Source organism: Balaenoptera acutorostrata, chromosome 2 (genome assembly GCF_949987535.1).
Source record: "Balaenoptera acutorostrata chromosome 2, mBalAcu1.1, whole genome shotgun sequence".
NCBI lineage: Eukaryota > Metazoa > Chordata > Mammalia > Artiodactyla > Balaenopteridae > Balaenoptera > Balaenoptera acutorostrata.
Genome location: NC_080065.1, coordinates 154,570,057 through 154,585,691, shown reverse-complemented (window position 1 = coordinate 154,585,691; position 15,635 = coordinate 154,570,057). Strand labels below are relative to the sequence as shown.

Below are 15,635 nucleotides of genomic sequence, written 5' to 3'. Positions count from 1 at the left end.
CTGACAGGGGATGGCTATGCCCTCCAGTTGCTCTCATGATGTCCTCATCTGCATCCTGAAATTCCCTAGTCTGCCTTAACACCTCCTAAGAGTCAGGAGGGAAAAAAAAGAGTCCCGGATGCTTGAAGATGAGTCATTCCCAGTTCAGAGTTGCTTGCCTGCACCAGTTCCCTGTGAGGCGTAAGGGAGAACGAGAGGGAAAGGGGGAGTGCTTAGTGCTTCCTGGGAGGGCACATTTGTGCCACTCCCCTGGCATCCTTTAGGAGTGTGGTTGGACATGCAAGAGTCCTTCTTTGGGGGCCAAACCAGGAGCCAGAACCTGCAGTGTAGGCAGATTTCTTTAGCACTGTCCCAGTAAATTACAGCCCCATTACTCTGCAGTTTATAGAGACCTCAGCGGATCAGCTCATAATAAATGGGAGTGTGGCTTGCAGGAGTCCCAGTACCAAAGCTGCCTTTGGGTCATTTGGTGTTTTTAAATTAGGGCTTTGTGCCTCTCCAGGGGCCAGAGCCGCATTCGGAAATGATTAACAGCGGGGCTGGGTGCGTTTGCCAAACAGCAAGCAGCCGTGAAGTCATCCAAGTTAATAGCAGGCGGGAGCCGGTGTGATTCATAAATAACCACATGGATTAGAGACTAAATGATACTGATAAAAGTGTGAGGAAGTGTTTCTAGCCCCTTCTTACTCAGGGAGGTGAGACACTTCCACGAACACTCTTTAGAGGACTGGGTACCCTCATCCTACTTCCTGGCTGCCTAAGCTTCACGGAAAGCTTTCACCCTGCCATTCAGGGAGACCAGGGATCTTGGCGGGGGGGCGGGGGGGGCTGGCGTGTGGGTGTTAGAAATGCAGAACCTCAGGCCCCACCCCAGACCCACTGAATCAGAATCTCTGGAAATGGGCCTCAGAAATCTGCATGTGTATTAGCCCTGATGCTCAAGTCAGCTTGAGAGGCTCTGCTCATTATTAAGTGTAATTAAGCTCACATCTATATTTCAGCTGAAGACCCAGGGCAAGCTAACATCAGCTAGAAGGAAAACAGAAGAGCAGATTCATAAGTTACTATCCTGTTTACACTTTCACAGGCAACGTTAATCACCCCTTTTGTTTAACTATGGCTCCCTTCACAGGGGACAGTGCCCAGCAGCCACTGAGGAAACCTCTGAGTTTCTACGAATGTCACTCCTTGCATTTCACGGGCCAGCCCCAAAGTCAGTCAGCAGTTTGGGGATTTTTTGTATGCAGTGGATGAGTAATCCTTCCATGGAGGGTATAACTCATGAATTGTGGATTGGCTCATGCTGTTACTTGAGCAGCGGAGCCATGTTCCTTCAATTTTTTTTCAAAAACCTGTTCTCCAGGCACTTATTGAAAGCTCAGTATGTGCCACCACCCTGCAAGTGAGCATAGCTCCCAGCTATTACACCGCAGGGTGGAGAGAGGCGTGATTAAAGCCAAGCAGGTTGCCTGGCCCCTTGGACACACTGTCGGATAATGCACTCAGGTGCACACGAGAACAATACCCACATATGTGTGTGGGTAATGCCACACCCTTTCCCATAAAAATGAGTGTCCGGCTCCAGGGAGTCTCCCCAGGAGCTGAGTGCCCCCTTCCCTTTGTCTTCTGAGCTGGGATTGATAGCATTTCTCAATCTCCCTAAAATCTGTCTAGGTGAATATGAAGGGAACCAGTTTCTTGATCTGTACCAGGCATTGTTCAAGAACTTTTACAAATATTAATAAGGTTAACCATTTAGTACTTAGAAAATGCCAGGCTCTACGTGGACTAACGCACCCACAACCGAAGGTACCTTCTGTGGCAAATCTTTTTACTTTCTTTCATTCCCATTTTATGATAGGAAACCAAGGCACAGAGAGGGTAAGTAACTTTCCCCATAGTCACACAGCTGGTAAGTGACAGAGTCAGGGTTTGAATGCAAGCAGCCCAGCTCCAGAACTTCTGGTCTCAACCATAGTTCTTCACATTATCTCTGAAACCCCAGTGCCTTCACTAGATTGCTCTCTGTCTCCATGTTTCAGGTGCAAAAATGGAGGCCAGGAAAAGGAAAGTAACTCACCCAACGTTCCACATCTGAAAGGGACTGATTTCTGATTCCATCCCGAGTCTGTCTGATTCATCTTTGTCTTTCCCTAAGCCTCTACTCCCGACATCCCTGCTGCTGATCTGGGCACGGAAACATCCGTGCACGTGACATGAAGGAGACATCCCCTCCTGCTGCTGGCAGTGGGGCTCTGCATGTTCAGAGGCATGACCGGGCCAGCCTGGGACGCCAAGAGAGGGTGCTGAGTTCAGAGCTGTTACTGGGGGTTAACCTTCTGACCTGTGCTTCTGCTTCAGAACCCTCCATGGCAACGACATCTCCAGCGTTCCCGAAGGCTCCTTCAATGACCTGACCTCTCTTTCCCATCTGTAAGTAGCCCTGTTTCTCCCCCACGTGCATCTCCTCAAAACAGAAAAGATTATAATGCCAGAGATAATACTATCAGTGCTACAACCTCAGTATGGTTCTTTCCATATGAATAGAGTGCGTTTTATTTACAAAAATGTACCCGCATTGTGCACATTGTGTGTTCTCTGCTTCGGATGCCTTCAAAGACATAATTATGTAAGCAATGTAAATATTTAATGAGAACGAACATAAAACTTACTACATGCTCAACACTTTAGAGGAATTATCTCATATATTTCTTACAGCAGTAAAGCATTTTTATCTCCTTATTAGACACGATGAAACTGAAGTTAAGAAAGGCTGAAGAACTGGTCCAAGGGTTGCACAGCTAGTAGGTGGCAGAGACCTGGTTCAAATCCAGGTTTGCCTTGACGCCAAAGCACATATTCTTTCTGCACTCGGCATCAGGTAGTCCCCTCCCACTTTACACAGAGGAGACTGAGGCCCATGAATATTAGGTATTACATACCTCTGCCAGTGAAAATGCTTGAGTTTGTACACCTGCTGTCTGTATATTTAATTATTTTTGTATTGTGCACATATACAACACTGATATATTATGTATGCATATTATAAAACATTCAAAAAATAGAAATGTTAAAGGCTATGGTTAAAAATCAGCAGAAGTTTTCGTATTTCCTTCCTCAAACAGCACTTTGGAGGTGTCTGCACTGGGTGATACCATTTCCCTCCCCTGCACTTGTAAGCTGAGTGATGCCTGGGAGGAGAACCTTCCTTCTACTCTCTTAGGCCCTGTGGCCGGCCCGACATAAGACAGATTAACAGGAGAAAAGCATACAAATGTATTTAATGTTTTTCTGTGTATGTGGGAGTCTTCCAAAGGAGAATGAAAACCCAAAGAAGCCATTGGGCCCCAAAGCTTATATACCATTTTTACACAAAGAATGATGAAGCGTGGGGCTCTGACACGACAGAGGAGCTTGGACTAGGGGCGGTAAATCATGGGACCAGGACTAGGAAATCACGCAGAAACTGATGGAAGATCGGCGTTATTTTAGTAGGTTTGTTTGCACAGATCCATTTTGGTATCGACTCCCTTCTCTTCCTGGCCCAGGGAGGGTACCTTTCTCATAGGAAATATGACCTGCTTTTAGCTAGGAACAGCATCTGCTGTTTCTCAAGTGCCTTCAGCTCAAAATAGTCAATAGACAAAGCAGCATATTTGGGGGTGGCATGTTCTGAGCTCCTTCAGTGGTCTGAAGCTGCTTCCTAGGTTGCTGGGTATCAAAACCTTCTCTGCAGAGTACATCCTCCAGTGCAACCTTTAGTGGGGCAAGAGGGCCAGATAATCAATGGCCAGAGGTCCAGGAAGCCTCCTGGAGGGGCTGAGATTGGGGGTGAGTGGAGGATGGAATCTTACCAGGGTAGGTGAGAGCAAAGCCTTAGGGATGGGAGGGGCTTGGGCGGGGTTGAAACATCTGCAGGGATTGGAGGTGCAGTCTGGAGTTCCTGACTTTACCCCAGTGAAGTCTCTGCTGGTCCTCCTGTCAGACACCCCCAATCTAGCCAAAGTCTGAAAATTCTGCTTTTCCAGAGGACCAAGACTACAGGGCCTATGGGCTAAGCTGGGCGGGGGGAGCCTGACTTCCTGCTCTGCCTCGTAGGGCACTGGGAACCAACCCACTCCACTGCGACTGCAGCCTGCGTTGGCTGTCGGAGTGGGTGAAGGCCGGCTACAAGGAGCCTGGCATCGCCCGCTGCAGTAGCCCCGAGCCCATGGCTGACCGACTCCTGCTCACCACACCCACCCACCGCTTCCAGTGCAAAGGTAGGTGCTGACTCACCCCTCCACCCCTCCCCGCCCCCTGCAGGGTCGCTGTGTCCCCAGCAGCCTGTCAGAGGTAGGCAACTCAACAGGTGTGACTTCTAAAACCGTTGCCCTGTTCTTCCATTGGCCACACAAAGACTCAGATGCTGAAACTGATGTGGACCTGCATCTAAGGGTCCACTTGTCATTCGCTCCCCTAAGCCCCTCTGCTGCCATTTCTACATATTCCTCGTTGACCTCTTACTCTATGTATTTTTGCATAGTTGAGAAAATCTTTAACCTGCATTTTTTACCCAACAATCTTAAAGCATAAGCATTTTCCTGTTTTACTACAGCACATTTTGGGCACATGAGATTTTGATTTGACTGCATGATTATTATGAAAACAAACTACTACTGGGTTCTTATTATGTGGCAGGCATTATGTTAAGCACTTTTTCATGTATTATTTCATTTAATTCTCACTTTCCATGGAGTCATTTATTTAATTCCCCAGCACCTCTGTGGGGTCTACTTTAGTATTGTTCTTACTTTTAAAAATGAGAAAACCGAGGCTTACTGAGGTTAGATGACTTCTCAAGATCACACAGTTAAGAGAATTCCAGGTCTTTCTGATTCCAGAGTGCATGGTCTCGACCACCAAGCTGTAACACTCCATCATAACTTCTTTAACCAGTTCCTGGTTTTGAACTTTCAGAGTATTTCCATTTTTTTTCTTACCACAGCTGCATAAATGTCTTTCTCTATTTAAAATTATATCCTTAAATAAGATTCAGAGAACAGAAATTACTGAGCCAAAGTGTATGGTCATTACTAAGGTTTTCACACTTAATGCCAAATTGATTTCCAGAAAGGGTTGTAACCAATTTTCAATCCCAGTAGCATCGTTTGAGTGCGTTTTTCATCAGACCCTTGCATTATTTTATCTCATTTTGTATTCATTGCTAATTCAATAGGTAAAATATTATATCCCCTCATATTTGTTTTTGATTATTGGGGGAACTATTTTTTTTATATAAATTTATTTATTTTTAGCTGTGTTGGGTCTTCGTTTCTGTGCGAGGGTTTTCTCTAGTTGTGGCGAGTGGGGGCCACTCCTCATCGTGGTGCGCGGGCCTCTCACTATCGCGGCCTCTCTTGTTGCGGAGCACAAGCCCCAGACGCGCAGGCTCAGTAATTGTGGCTCACGGGCCTAGTTGCTCCGCGGCATGTGGGATCTTCCCAAACCAGGGCTCGAACCCATGTCCCCTGCATTGGCAGGCGGATTCTCAACCACTGCGCCACCAGGGAAGCCTGGGAACTATTTTTTTTTCCAAAAATTTACTTTCCGCTTGTACTACACATTTCCCTGTTAATGTCCTTTGCTCATCTCCTAAGGCCTCAATGTTTATTCTGGTTTACAGATATACTTTACCTCTAAAACTTCATAGTGTCCCTGGAACACATAGTCTCCCTGGAACAGACCATGTCTCTGTTCTTCGGTGAAGCCAGAGTTGAGCCAGCTGGCATTGGTTCTCAATCAGCCCATTCTGTTCACCCCACCCACAAATGGTCAGACTCACCCTGCCGTCAATCTCAACCCAATCTCCACACTGATGACTGTTATCCTGGGATCATTTAAAGTCCTGACATGAAATAGGGCCTGATTATCCAGGGCTTTGTCAACACTGGCTGCAGCGGTAGCACAGCCCCTGTTAACAAAGCTCTGTGTAGGGACGTGGCCTCCCTCCCTCCAGCCCTGATGGCCGAGGAGAGCAGGACACAGTTGAAACTGTAATGGATGCAAAGTGTACCTGAGCCCAGTTGACCCTCCCTCATCAGCATTGTTGCTGTGTCTTCCGGGCCCATTTCTTACTTCTTCCTGCCGACTCAAGGGTTCTACAAGGAGGACTTCCTATGTGATGTGTGCCTTTGGCCCAGGCACTGTGCCCTCCTTAGCCCTGCACAGACTATTCCATGAGGAGGGGTGTCTGGGGAAGGAAAAACGGGAGGTCCAAATGGATCCTGGGCCCAGAGCTCCCCAAACATAAAGAGATACACAAGGGGTTTCTAATTATGGTGCATTGTTTGCAGATTAGCACCAAAATCAGATCAGGCTAATTACAGTAATTGATTTGACTGAGAAGTGCTTCTGAATGATGTCCCGCTGTGATTTTTTCCTCTCTGGATGATGGCTGAATTAATGGCACTCTAGCTGCACTGGATGTGCTGGCTGTGGAGGGCCAGCTGCCCTCTGGACAGAGGTGGGAGGGGCCAGAGCAGAGGGGGAGGGGTGTGTGACAGTGAGCCTACTTGGGGACCTGCCACCAACGCTCTGCTTTTGCTGTCCAGGGCCAGTGGACATCAACATTGTGGCCAAGTGCAATGCCTGCCTCTCCAGCCCGTGCAGGAACAACGGGACGTGTAGCCAGGATCCCGTGGAGCAGTACCGCTGCGCCTGCCCCTACGGCTACAAGGTATGACAGGAGGCCCCGCCCCCTACCATCCACGGCCCAGGGAGGGGCACTGTTCACTGCTGACCCTCCCTTCTCCAAGGACGGTGGATGAGTCCACTTTACAGGTCACTCCAAAACAGCATTTGCCAGCAACTCTCCCGTTCTCCCCAGCACTGCTGGGGGCTGCCCAGTTGTATCCCATTCACACCCATCATAGAGGACCCCATATAGTCTTGACAGTGATGCAGTGAGATAAGGAGGAAATGTAATATTTGTCTGTTCTTTCTTGAACATGGGGAAAGTAAGTCTCAGAGAGTTAAAGTACCTCCAAGTAGAGGCATCCCTTGAACCCACCACACTGACCTCCTGCCAGGGTGATTCCCAGGTCCTCCCCCCACCTCCCTTCCCTGCCCGCAGGACAGCCAGCCCTGGAAGCACTGGTTCCAGCTTGAGGAGGATACAGGGATGGAGGATTAAAAGGCCAGCCTTCACTGTTGACAGGCTCAGATCAGCCAACAAGGGCTGGGATAGAGATCCCCAGAAATCGAGGCTAATTGCAGAATAACCCTTCCCTCCTTTCTTCTCACCCAGCAGCATGTAGAACACATTATCCTGCCTCCATATTAACATCTATAAAGTATGGATGATGCGCCAAGCACTCTGCTTGGCATTTTAGTCATCTTTTCCCCTGTGAGGAAGGACTTATTGATTCCCATTTTACAGATGTGGAAACTGAGCCTCAGACTATTGAAAGGGCTTGACTCACTGGCCCAAGCTTGTAAGCAGTAGGGTTGGGTTAAGACCCAGGGCTACATGATTCCAAAGCGCCCCCCCCCCACTTTCGCCTGGAGGTTTCCTGAATAGCTGAACCCCTCACTGCACCTCACTGGGGTCAGCAAAGCCGTGACTGGGTCCTCTTCCCCAGGACCCTCCCGGCTTCCCAGATTCCAGCCATCCCAGGGCACCCATCTGAAGGCACTAGGCACGTCGAGAATTTCAAGACAGTCCCCAGCCTGTCTGGTGCACCCAGCTAGTACAAGCTGAGCAGGAGGGAGCTGGCATCCCCGGGTGTCCTGTCCCCAGGGGGATTTATGTGTATAGTGACAAGCTTGAGGGGCAGACTGCCGCTGGGGAACAGGGCTCCCTGGTGGCTTTCTCAGCTGTAGCTGTGCTTCCAGTAGACAGTGTCAGAGTGCCACCTATGGGCCTGAGCCTGAGACAAGAGAGCCAAAGGCTTCCTATGAGGCCAGTCGGACAGCCTCCCTGCCCCGGGCAGCCAACCCCAGGCCTCACACCCACAGGAGTCCCAGACCCACGACGCCCCTGCACACACACTTACGTACACACACACACGTGTACACACACACATACATATTGTAGGCAAAGACTAGAAATTAAGCAAACATGCTTAAACGCCTGGATCCTCAAACTCCCTTGTATTAATTCAGTGGAGAAAACTCAGGCTGTGGATTTACACAGAGCAGCAGGTGTGGATCCTGGCTTTGTCATTCCCTAGCCGGTGGTGATGGCCAGTGTATGCACCTCAGGCCTCCCATCTGCACACTAGGACCTGCCACACAGCCTTGCTGTGAGAATCAAGTGTACAGTAACACATGCAGCGCACCTAGGACAGTACCTAACATTCAGTAAGTACTCAGCAGCTGTCGTATGGATGCCTTTTAACTTTACCGTCTATGCCAGTCCCTAATACCAGGGTGTGGAATGGGCCATCAGGAACAGGTGGTATGTTGCTGGTTTCCTGTAAAGGAAGCTAGAAGCCCCAGCCGCAACCTTTGCAAACACACTCACACACACACACTCACACACTGGGGAGGGGGTCGTGCGGGATAGCCGAGGAGCGTCCCCAATCTAGTGGATCTGAGCAAAATGAGGCTGAAGAGAGCTGAACTGAACTAATTGACCAGGCGTTGACAACGGTGATGTTTTTCTCACGAACATGTAAGTGACAGAAATCCCCACCTCCAGGCCCAGTTACCACATGATCAAGGGCTAGGCTCTGCCTCCTGGACTTCAGTGCTCTGTGGCATAAGGGGTTGGAGGAGACACCTCCCCCTCCCCCACCCCCAGGGGAGGAATCCCCCTGGACTCCCTGGTACTTGAGAGTCCCCAGAGCAGAGAGGCTGGCCCAGGCAGGGGCCATGGAGTCCCTGCCCTGCCCTGCTCAGGGTTCTCCAGTCCTGCGATCCACGGCCCATTCATCACACACACACACACACACACACACGTACACGCGCACACAGGTGAACTACTTAGCAACGACCAAAGACCTGCAAAAGTCTTTTAATTACCCACATTCAGCTCTGTCGCAGAGCCCCATGATCATCATGGGCATTATCTGAATAGCTCTTAATTATGGAGCTACCATTACCTGCCAGGTGCCTTAGATGAGTGTGACTGCTAATCATTCGTTAAGTCCGTGGGGTAGACATCATTATTCCCATTTTACAGGTGATGAAAAGTCTCAGAACTAGTAATTTCCTCAAGGCACGTAGCAGCAGCCGGACTAGCACGTGCATTCAGACCGGCCTCACCGCAGAGCCCGTGTTTTGAGAGGGGCAGAGTGAGTGCCCAGCACAGCATCGCGGTTCCCAGCGCGGGCTGTGGACTGGATGTCCGCCTGCTGCTGTGCAATCGTGGGGACAGCGCCTCACTTTCCGAGTCTGCCTTCCCTCTCTGTGAGAATGCGGGTAATAACAGCCATACCGATCTTGCAGGGGTGTTACGAACATTTTATGCAACATAATCTTAGCGTGAGGCCTGGAACAGAAAATGTGCTCCATAAATGGGAGTGAGAAGGAGCCTCGCATCGACACATGGACTTTCTGAAAGGGATCCCGCGTTGCTCTGGTTTAGGATAGAACCAGACCCCAACCCGAACTGCATTCTCCACGTCCCCTCCGAGAAACCTCTGACGGGCCCTTTACCTGTGACGGGGCTTGAAGGGGAAGCAGACAGACGCGGGCCTGCCTTCAGACTGCTGCAGACAGGGCCTGAGGCTCGGCGTGGAGATGGCGAGAAGGCGGCAGTACTCGGCAGAGCGGGGAAGAGGATTTTCTCGGGCAGATGGCGAGCAGGTGGTGTGGCAGCGGAAGGGCTCCCGCGATCGCCCCCGCCTGGCACGGCGCCCACGCCGAGCCCACAGCCCAGAAACAAACCCAGCAGATGCCTCCCTGCCGCCACCAGACCCCACAGGTCCTCCCGAGGACCGCCGGCCAAGACTTGGGTGCAGCACTGGTCCACGGGTCCCGGGGGAGAAGCTGGACGCAGAGGACCAAGAGTTGCGCTGCTCCCAGGGACGCTGGGTCTTAATGCCCGCAGTCTCTGTCTTGGCCTCCCTGCACGGTGCCTTTGCCCTCGCTGTTCCTTCTGCCTGGCACGCTCTTCCCCACCTACATATTCTTGGCTCCCTCTCAGCTCAGACATCCCCTGCAGGGGGGCCTGCTCCAAAGGAACCCCACCCCACCCCACCCAAAACTCTCTCTCACAGGAGATCTCAGTCTGGCCTAACATCAGGATCACCTGCAGAACTTGAGAGTAAATGCCAACACCTGGGCCCACGTCCAGACCCACCAAAGATGACTCTCTGGAGGGCTGTCACTTTATAGGGCCCAGGTCTGTGGACCACACTTCAGCCGTACTCCATCCTACAAGTTGTGGATTACCGCTCAGCCTCAGTGAGGCTAGTAATAATATCATCTACTGGTATTTATAGAATGCCTACTATGTGCTAGATGTGTTATGTCATATTAAGCACTTCCTTATTGAAAGGTCTAGTTTAATTCTGGTAAGAGCTCTATGAGGTAGGCTTGTAGAAGTTAAAAGGCTTATTATACAAGATCAAGGTCAGCCAACCAGGAAGAGGTGAAGCTGGAATGTGAAACCAGGTCTTCCTGGCTCCAAAGCCCCTGCTCTCGGCCTACAGGTTAGGATGGCGAGAAGCGGGTGAAGTCTGGGAAGTAGTGAAGCTGGGGCCCAGACTCCTGAGTTCAGCATTCCTCCCCTCCTCACTGTGGAGTGACCAAAGGCAAGGGCTCCCTCGGGCTTTCTCTGGGTCACACAGCAGGCTTGTCCCAGGGAGGGCCTCCGTGCAGCCATCTCCCTGACCTCATCCCGAAGGAAGCTGGGAACCCACAGGGGTCTCTTCATCATGGCAGACACAGAAAGCCTCCCTAACCACACGCTTCTCTCTCTCTTCTGCTCCTCAGGGCAAAGACTGCACTATGCCCATCAACACCTGCCTCCAGAACCCCTGTCTGCATGGAGGCACCTGCCACCTGAGCGAGAGCCACAACGACGGGTTCAGGTAACAGCTCGCCCTTGGGCCTTCCCTCCTCTCAGTCTTCGTGGTCAGGCTCCTGGGGCAGGCTGAGGGAGCACAGCTGTGTGCCCACACTCTGCCCGGCCCTTCATGTGAAGGACTCCAAGGCTCTTCACCCCCTGTAAGGCAGCTACTACTATCCCTCTTGTATAGATAGGGAAGTCGAGGCATCAAAGGGATAAATCGTTTGTCCACGGTTACACAGTAAGCGTTGGTACAGGAATCTGCATTCAGGTAGCCCGTCTCCAGAGCCAGGAGGTCTGCAAGGGAAGCCACAGTTGCTGGCTGAAGTCAGAGTAGGATGGGATAATGGCTCAAAGACCTGCCAGCCTGGTAATTCCACCACTCTTTTCTGTGTTATAAAAAAACAATAATAATAGGTGACATTGATTACATGCTCGTTATGTGCCAGGCAGTGACTCTAAGCCTCATTTAAATCCTCACGAGGACCCTATCCGGTACAGGTAGGTACTATCCCCATTTAACAGATGAGGAAACTGAGGCACAGAATTGATTGGCTCTAGGTCCCATATCCTGACACTCATTCCTGAGTCTCCAAACCCCACCTCTTTCCTCCCTGGCATTAAGAGCTCAGGAAGAAAAGGGGTAGAAGGCACTTAAGGTTCTTCTCATCCCTGTCCTTGGAGCGGGCCTTCTGCAGCTCTGCCAAACCTCAGGCCCCTCCCTGCTTCCCACCCTCCCAGCTGTGTGCACATGTCCAGTTTCCTGGGCCCTACCCTGGCAAAGCAGACCAGTGGCAATTGGCCCATTTGGCACCCCCAGTGAGCCAGTGAGTGGGTCAGGCGGTAAAGGAGGGGCATCTGGCGGCAAGCTGTGTGCGGAGGTCTTAGCGCTCAGGTCGCAAACAGTTATCAAAAGCCCTGTGGCCAGGGTTGCTGCCTGTTCTGCGAAAGACATCAGGTTCTGGGCTCTGGGTTCTCCCCAAGGAACCCAGCCGCCCACGTGTCCATCTGCCAAGCCCGCCCCATCAGAATCAACTCTTAAAGCAAGGCAGAGTTCGTTTTCCTGCCTGGAGCAGGCCAAACAAGGCACTCTCACCCACTGAGAGCCCCGGGGGTGGGGTGGGGGGAGAAACCACCCAGAAATCTCACGGTGGTGGCCACCTGGCCTCAGCCAGGAATCACACCTCCAGGACTGAGAGCCTGGCTCTGCCCCCGCCCCCTGTGCCCCCTCACCGCCACCCCCGAGCCCAGGGACCCGCCTCGGCAAGGGACAGGAGCGCCCCCTGCAGGCGACTGTGTTGCTCCCTTCTCTGCAGGTGAGCGGAAGGATCCCGTCTCCACCCTCCGTTGTTGAGGATTTCAAAGGAACTGGAAATATTTTTAGGACTTAATTTTCAAGGAAAATGGCCCAGACCCACAGGATTAGGAAAATGGGGTGGAGGGTGCAGGCAATGCGGCCCACATCCCTGGGATGGTATAGCTCGTGTGGGCTCCTCAAGCAGCAGGAAAGCACTGCCCCTCAGGGCAGCACCTGGTAGGCTGGCAAAGGGAGAGCCACCTGTTCGGACGGAGGCTTTGCTCCTTTGTCCCTCCTCTATCTGTTTCCTAGAGCTGCCATAACAAAGTACCGCAGGCTGGGGGGCTTGGAACCAAAGAATGGATTCTCTCACAGCTCTGTAAGTCAGAAGCCCAGAGTGAAGGTGTCAGCAGGGCCATGCTCCCTCTGAAACCCGCAAGGGAGGATTCTTCCTCGCCCCTTCCTAGCTTCTGATGGCTGCTGGCAGTTTCTGGCATTTCTTGGCCTGCAGCTGCATCACTCCAATGTCTACCTTCAGCTGCACATGGCCTGCTCCCTGTGTCTGTCTCCACATGGCCATCTTCTTATAAGGACACCAGTCATATAGGATTAGGGGCCCACCCCACTCCGGTGAATGTGGTCTTCAGTTAACAAATGACAGCTGCAGTGACTCTGTTTCCCAATTAGGTCACATTCTCAGGTACTGGGGGGGGGGTTAAGATTTCAACATATCTTTTTGAGGGGACACAATTCAATCCGTGACACCTCTTACTTACTCTTCCAGAAATCTGGAAGCATCACCTACCTCTTCATACAGATGCTTCTCCAGTCTTGACACATTGTCTCTCTGCTCAAACAAGAGCTGTCCCTACAGCTAACACATTGCTCTTGAGATATCCTTGATAGCTCCACCCCCTCACCGCCCCACCTCCCGTAAGGTTTCCAGCGAGGCTAGAAAAAAACTTTAGCCTCTTTCCCACCCTCTGCCCAGTCCGTGAACAACCCCTGCTCCCCTGACCCGTCACTCTCACCCCACGTTTACGCAGTTCTAAGGCTCCAGGGAGAGTCAGAGTAACTTATTTGAGGAAAATAGGCAGCACTGTGGTTTAAGATCTTTGGGAAACTACCCACTGTCTGGCTCTGAAGAAATGACCTTTTTCATGAATGGCCAGGGTCCCTAAGAGGAAAAAAAAGGACTTAGAGTCATTTTGCTCCAGCTCAAGAGCTCAGATCCCAGAACCCTTCCCCCAGCCTTTTGTAGAAAATGTGACCCAGTTTTCAGGTCATAGAGGGAAGGAGGTTAATTAGGATTCTAGGACCACAAAAATCCACTTCGTATTAGTTTAGTTTTTTTGTTTAGCTAAACGCCCAAGTCAGAGCAGTCTCTGAAATGGAGAGAGGCCTGCAATTCCAGGTCTGAGGCTGGAACACACGTTCGTGGATGGGGTGTATGTCCCTGGCCCCTGTCGAGGGGGGATGGGCCACAGAAAGAGTGAGATTCCCTGCAGCGCTTCTTTAATCAAACGCTCGGCTCCCACCTGCATCCTCCCAGCGCCCCCTCGCCCCTTGTCAGCTGCCCAGAACTGACTTCATCAGTTCTGACTTACTTTGCATGCCTAATCCTGGGGATGTGGCCAAGGTCGGGCAGAGGACGGGGGTTGAGGTTTTTAATCCAAGAGGTCTAACACACCAGAGACAGGTTAAGAAAATGCCTCATACTGATCTATGGTGTTTTAAGCCAGGCTCACCAGAAAGTGTTGGCAGGCGAGGGGCCCTCCCACCCTTCCCTCAGCCCCCAGAAGCTGGAGGGGGCTCAGAAGTAGCAGGAATACCTGACAGGGAGAAATGGCATCCCTGAGGATAAGGTTAAGGAGGTGGGTAGTTTTGCCTAGAACTAAATCTAGCTAACATGTTCTGAACATTTTCGCTGGGCTGTGTACCCTTCTAAGCGTTTTACTTGTATAATCTCGTTGAATGCCTGCAGCCACCCTGGGGGTAGATAAATAGCACCAGTCAACAGCTGAGGAAACTGAGACGCAGAATTTAACTCCCAGGAAACCTGGTTGCAGAGCCTGACCTATGTCCTGCTCCTGCTCCAGATAAAAAGGCTGCCCTTGAGTAGAGAATCACCAAAAGGGCAGGGTTCGTTTTGCTCTTTCTCTCCTTGTCTACAAAAGAGACTACCCAGAGGCTGCTTAGGAGCCAGCTGGAGGAATTTAAGCTCTACCCAGGAAACCACATCCAGCTGGGGGAGCGGTGAAGGAGGCATGGCCGATGGGAATTGCCCCCTGGCGAGGTAGCCATCCAGGGCCAGGGGAGATGGAATACCGCCCGGAGACAGGGGGCTAGATGAAATGCCCTCTCAGGCTCCTAAGGGTCTTCCTGCTCAGGACCCCAAGCCCTCCTGGGTCCACCGTGCTGCCCGGGACCTCCATCCAGAGGAGAAACCTGACTGATTGTATTTCCCACCTTCCCCTCTGCCGCTCCAACCCACCCTCTCCCTGACCCCCGGCTCCCCTCTCCGCACCCACACACCCCCACAGCTGCTCCTGCCCCCTGGGCTTCGAGGGGCAGCGGTGTGAGATCAACCCGGACGACTGCGAGGACAACGATTGTGAGAACAACGCCACCTGTGTGGACGGGATCAACAACTACGTGTGCGTGTGCCCACCAAACTACACAGGTGAGCCCCCTGACGCCCGAGTGCGGCTTGGCGTGCATTGGAAGGGTACCACTTTCTTAGCTTCTTCCAAAGACTCCACCTCCTGTCCCCCTCTGGACAAAGTCTTGAATCCCCAAAACCTGGTACTGTGCTATGAGGGGCTTCCCAGAGGCCCTCTCTCTTCTAGCCTGTCCACCCCTCCGCCGCCTCCTCCCCCCACCCTGCAAATCACTAGCTCCTCCCCACTTTGAACAGGTCCCCAGGGCCCTTTCAGCTGTGTGTTCATTTGGTTCGTGTTCATCCCCTCCTTCGGGAACCCTGGAGCCCTGGTGGTGTTTGAAGCCGGCACAGAGGCACTTGCATTGCGGTCACGCTCTGTTCGGGTCTGAACTGACGGTGGGCACATGGGCAGGGGTGGAGGGAGCTGAGGAAACACGCATTAAGGCGGTTTCCCGCCTGCGTCTGCCGTGGACTGGGGTGCAGTTCTGGTGTGTTGTACTTTGTTCCTGAGAATGGGACGTAGTGGTTTTGTCTGTGCCAGAAAACGTCAGAAAGTGCCCCCCACGGAGAACGCACCTCTCTGGGTGTCTCCAGCAGGTGAGGGGAGGCTTAGACGCACACAGTGCTCTCTGTGGTCTTGAGAGACCGGGGCAAAATGAGGACGGGGTGGGGGGGGT

General features: G+C 51.9%; 1 protein-coding gene across 3 annotated transcripts in view; it reads left to right on the top strand.

Moving 5' to 3' along the window:
- The window catches only part of SLIT3 (slit guidance ligand 3), a 625,193-nt gene that overhangs the window by 562,551 nt on the left and 47,007 nt on the right, over positions 1 to 15,635 (top strand). For all 3 annotated transcript variants that reach the window (XM_007171383.2, XM_007171384.2, XM_057541374.1), the window contains 5 exons: positions 2,362 to 2,433; positions 4,099 to 4,262; positions 6,594 to 6,718; positions 10,924 to 11,021; positions 14,840 to 14,979. In XM_007171383.2, the coding sequence (XP_007171445.2) occupies positions 2,362 to 2,433; positions 4,099 to 4,262; positions 6,594 to 6,718; positions 10,924 to 11,021; positions 14,840 to 14,979 (599 nt within the window). The remainder of the gene's footprint in view (positions 1 to 2,361; positions 2,434 to 4,098; positions 4,263 to 6,593; positions 6,719 to 10,923; positions 11,022 to 14,839; positions 14,980 to 15,635) is intronic.